The sequence below is a fragment of the Vipera berus genome, assembly GCF_964194415.1.
Source record: "Vipera berus genome assembly, chromosome: 2".
Classification (NCBI taxonomy): Eukaryota; Metazoa; Chordata; class Lepidosauria; order Squamata; family Viperidae; genus Vipera; species Vipera berus.
This window is the reverse complement of record NC_138203.1, coordinates 128,052,491-128,056,554: the sequence shown is the minus strand read 5'-3', so window position 1 is coordinate 128,056,554 and position 4,064 is coordinate 128,052,491. Positions and strand designations below refer to the sequence as shown.

General features: G+C 41.3%; 1 protein-coding gene across 1 annotated transcript; it reads left to right on the top strand.

Annotated features, from left to right (window-relative positions):
- The first annotated feature begins 942 nt into the window (after positions 1-942).
- LOC308664395 (transport and Golgi organization protein 2 homolog) lies at positions 943-2,923 on the top strand. The gene has a single exon (XM_081321619.1). The coding sequence runs from the start codon at positions 1,075-1,077 to the stop codon at positions 1,903-1,905; it is 831 nt and encodes a 276-aa protein (XP_081177745.1). The 5' UTR covers positions 943-1,074; the 3' UTR covers positions 1,906-2,923.
- Positions 2,924-4,064: the final 1,141 nt, after the last annotated feature.

Below are 4,064 nucleotides of genomic sequence, written 5' to 3'. Positions count from 1 at the left end.
GGAAATGCTGTTGCAAAGAATGCTTTGGCTGCATGTAGTTTGGGCTAGACTCACGAATGATGCTAGCCTTTCTTCTGTTGGTTTTTGGAGAGCTTTCCCCAGATGTCTGGATCGACCACCATTTCCCCAGGATCGGTGGGGCTTCCCTCCTTTCTTGCCACCTCTTCGGGGTGGCTTTGGGCCCGTTTAGGGTCCCCAAACAGAGAAAAATCAGCCGTAGAGATCAGATCGTCTCAATCCCTTGGCTGGTGCGCTAGCTGTGCAGAACCGAAAGCCTCTCTGTGTCTCTCTCTGTGTGTATATAATATCAGCCCATATCAGTTCACTGCAGGATGAAGATCTCTTCATTGAAGGTTATGGATCATAATCTATCTTGCTGGTCTAATGTAGGTTTGTAGTTAAAGTTTTTTTTAGTTTTACTTTACAGTCTGATTCTAAAAGGAAATGCTGTTGCAAAGTATTCTGTATCTAAGGTTGGACTAAAACCTGAGTCTCCCTATCTCTGGTACAACACCTTAACTATTATACTAAGTTGGCTGTTTTAAAAATATATGCTCAGCATTATAATACTAGGTTAGTGAGTAATAAGGAATAAATTAATACTCAGAGACAGCTGGTATGAGATATTTTATATTTGTTATATTACTCCACTAAAATGGATAGTTGTTTTTTTAAAAATTGAAATATAATGATCAGGTGGCATCATTCTTTCATATTTGAAAGCAAAGTTGGTATGGGACAAGAAGAAGAGCTGCAGACTGGACATCCAGCATGTAAAAGATATTTCACTCCAAAAAGTTGTGGAATACATATCAGAAGGGACCCTCCCTAGTTTCCCAGAGAATAAAAGGAAAGGACGTTAGAAATGGTTTCAGTCTTGCAAGATTCTATTAAACAAAGATGGAGTTAACACGAATCAGAGCGCTGCTTCTTGAATGGTGGGTGGCGGCGCCCGGAAGCAGCTGCTGGGTGGAAGTTGAAGGTGCCGCTCGAGCCGCTGAGGCCGGCATCTGGAAGGATGACCTTTTGCTGACCACCTCTGCGAGGCCATTCACCTTCCCCCACCTGTAACCCATGTGCATTCTTTTCTTTAAGTTTGACCCACGACCTGTGTCCAAAAATGCCTACAGGCTTATCCTAGCGGCTAACAGAGATGAATATTACCACAGACCATCCAAATGCGCCGATTTTTGGGACAGTAGCAGTGAGATTCTCAGTGGCTTGGATATGGAAGAAGGGAAGGAAGGTGGGTCCTGGCTTGGCATCAGCAGGAAAGGCAAGATGGCCGCCCTGACCAATTACATGCAGCCTCAGATAAACAAGCATGCGAAAGGAAGAGGTGCCCTGGTGACCAATTTCTTGGCGTCGGAAATGGACAGCTACTCTTACCTGAAGAAAGTGGCCTTGGAAGGACACCTTTACAATGGCTTTAATCTGATCGCAGCAGACCTAAGCACCACTAACGGAGATGTAATTTACTATTATGGAAACAAAGGAGATCCGGAACCTCTCTTCCTAAATCCTGGGGTATACGGCTTGAGCAATTCTTTGCTGGATACGCCCTGGAAGAAACTTCAGTATGGAAAGCAGCTTTTTACAGATGTCATCAAACACAGCCAGAACCTCAAGAAGGAAGAGCTGATCCAAGAGCTGATTAAACTGATGAATAATCAGGACCCGCAGCTTCCGGACCCTGCAATGGAGGATCAGGGAAAGGATTACGTCCTTCCATTCCTAAACAAGTACGCAGCTCTGTGTGTCCGGTGTCCAGATTATGGAACCAGAGCGAACACAGTCATTCTCGTGGATGGGGAAGGCCACGTCTCCTTCACCAAACGCACCATGCTGAATGCAGATATCGATCAGTGGAAAACCAGCACTTACCAGTTTCAGCTGCAAATCTAACCGCTTTCCTACGGATAAATTGGAAAGATCAAGTAAAAAGAAGAAAATCCGTTGCTGGTCTTAACCAGGGAATAACCCAGTCAGCATTTAAAGGGAGCGGATTCTCTTTAACGTTGCCTAGATCACTGTAGCATTTGGAAGAAAAAGAAAAACCAAACAAAACTAAAAAAAAATTGCACAAAATCCAGAAACAGAATCATTTGAATAGAAAAAGCAGACTCTGTCTAAAACATTTTTTTTTTTTTTGCGCAAAGGGATCTGTGCTGGCCTCGGGGTAAAAAAAAGAACAACATATCTCCTTGAGCATAAAACCCCAGAGTAAATTCACTTGCTAATGAAAATCACGGAGAACTTTGGAGAATCATGTATGGCACACTTCTATTTTTTCCCGCCTTTCCTTTGAGCACGGAGAGCTGGAAGGCAAAGTGATGAAATTACAGAGTGGGGAAAAAAAGCAAAATTTAATTTTAATGGGGCGGCATTAGCTATTTGTAAGCATTTATGATTGTATAGAATTTGGGTTGGTGTGTGTGTGTGTGTGTGTGTGTGTGTGTGTTTACAGTGGTGCCTGTAAGAATAGGAAGCATTCTGTGTGCTCACAGTTATTGGACCTCAGGAAAATCCTTAAAATCAGATCATTCTTCCTCCTTTTCCTGGCCTTACAACAAAACTGGGTGTGAAGCTAGGTTTTGTTGTATGGCCTCAACTTGTTGATCAAGAATCTCGTTTATTCCAAAAAAAATTTTTTTTAATTTACTTTGAAGATGACGCAGTGTCCTTTCTAGATTCTAAATCAAGAAAAGAGGGTGAAAAACATATCAAACGGACATGGCTGGAAATAAAAAAAATATTAAAAAAAAAAGATGGAGTTAACACACATGGTGTTATTCTTGTCTGGACTACCTCAAAGGGCTAACATCAATCTTGCAAGACTCAAAGTATTTTTGCCCATGGCACTCACTCCGATCTCCCAGGATCTCCCAAGGACATTCCCATACACCATTACACCTGAATACAATAACTGCTCCAAGGATATTCATTGCTTTATATTGGAAAAGACATTTGATCCCCTCTACGGATGAATACAGTAGCTAACGAGGTATTGGGTGTATTTCAATGTCCTAAATAAATTCATATCTTAATAGTAAATCTGAGAAAGAGTTTAATTCAATTTGGAAACCATTTCTAAATTAAAACATTATTTCTGCAGAAGACATCTACTGATAGTGCATGAACAGGGATGATGTTAGCCATAGGGGAGCCAAAGGCAAACGAATGGGAAGTACTCATTCTAGAACCCTCTTCCTTCCTTCCTTCCTTCCTTCCTTCCTTCCTTCCTTCCTTCCTTCCTTCCTTCCTTCCTTCCTTCCTTTCTTTCTTTCTTTCTTTCTTTTCCAAACAAACAACCCACAAGGAAAGGACAGAGATTTTTTTATAGGCGAACTGATCCCCTGTAGTAGGGGATTGAAAATAAGCCAAGAGCCATGTTAGACCAAGTAGTGCTGTAAGCTGTCATGCTGTTTAGTTCTTTCATCTGCTTTAAAGCCTGTATCTTGACTGATCACTTAAATCTGCAGTTAGAGAAGAAGACTTTGAGCCTTGTTTATTTTTTTAAGAAGTGTTCAACCCTTTGATTCATCCTAGCCATCTGCAGTCTCAAATGGCCTAGTCCAAGAATATGTTTATAAGTGATCAAAGTTTTGCCATCATTTAATTTGGCACATTATGGATGGTATTATCTTAAGTGCCTACTTAGAATATTCCCATTATTAAATAATCAAGGAGAAAAACTGCATTATGCAATCTTGCTATAGAGCTGGACTGGGAAATTTATGGGCTGTCAGCCATATGAAATCCCCAAATCTCTTTTTAGAGCTGCCAGAGGCCTGAAGATTTCATCACCAGAATTTGATAGCAAACTGTTGAAAAACTCTGCTGCTCTAAGACTTGAACAGGCGTAATTCATCTTAAAAATTTACCTCCTCCCCACCCCCCACCCACCCCCAATACCCAATGAAACAAAAAACAGAGAGAAGGCAAATTCTGCCTCTCTGTATTCTAGTGAGGTCAAAAGGTATTATTGCATAAAGTATCTGCTTGGTCTTGTAATACAGTGGTGGCATCACACTGCACAATCACCGTCATTCCTTTTTGTGCTA

What these genes read in the sequence shown, in the direction of transcription:
- LOC308664395 (XM_081321619.1), top strand. Translation starts at nt 1,075, where the DNA reads ATGTGCATTCTTTTCTTTAAGTTTGACCCACGACCTGTGTCCAAAAAT.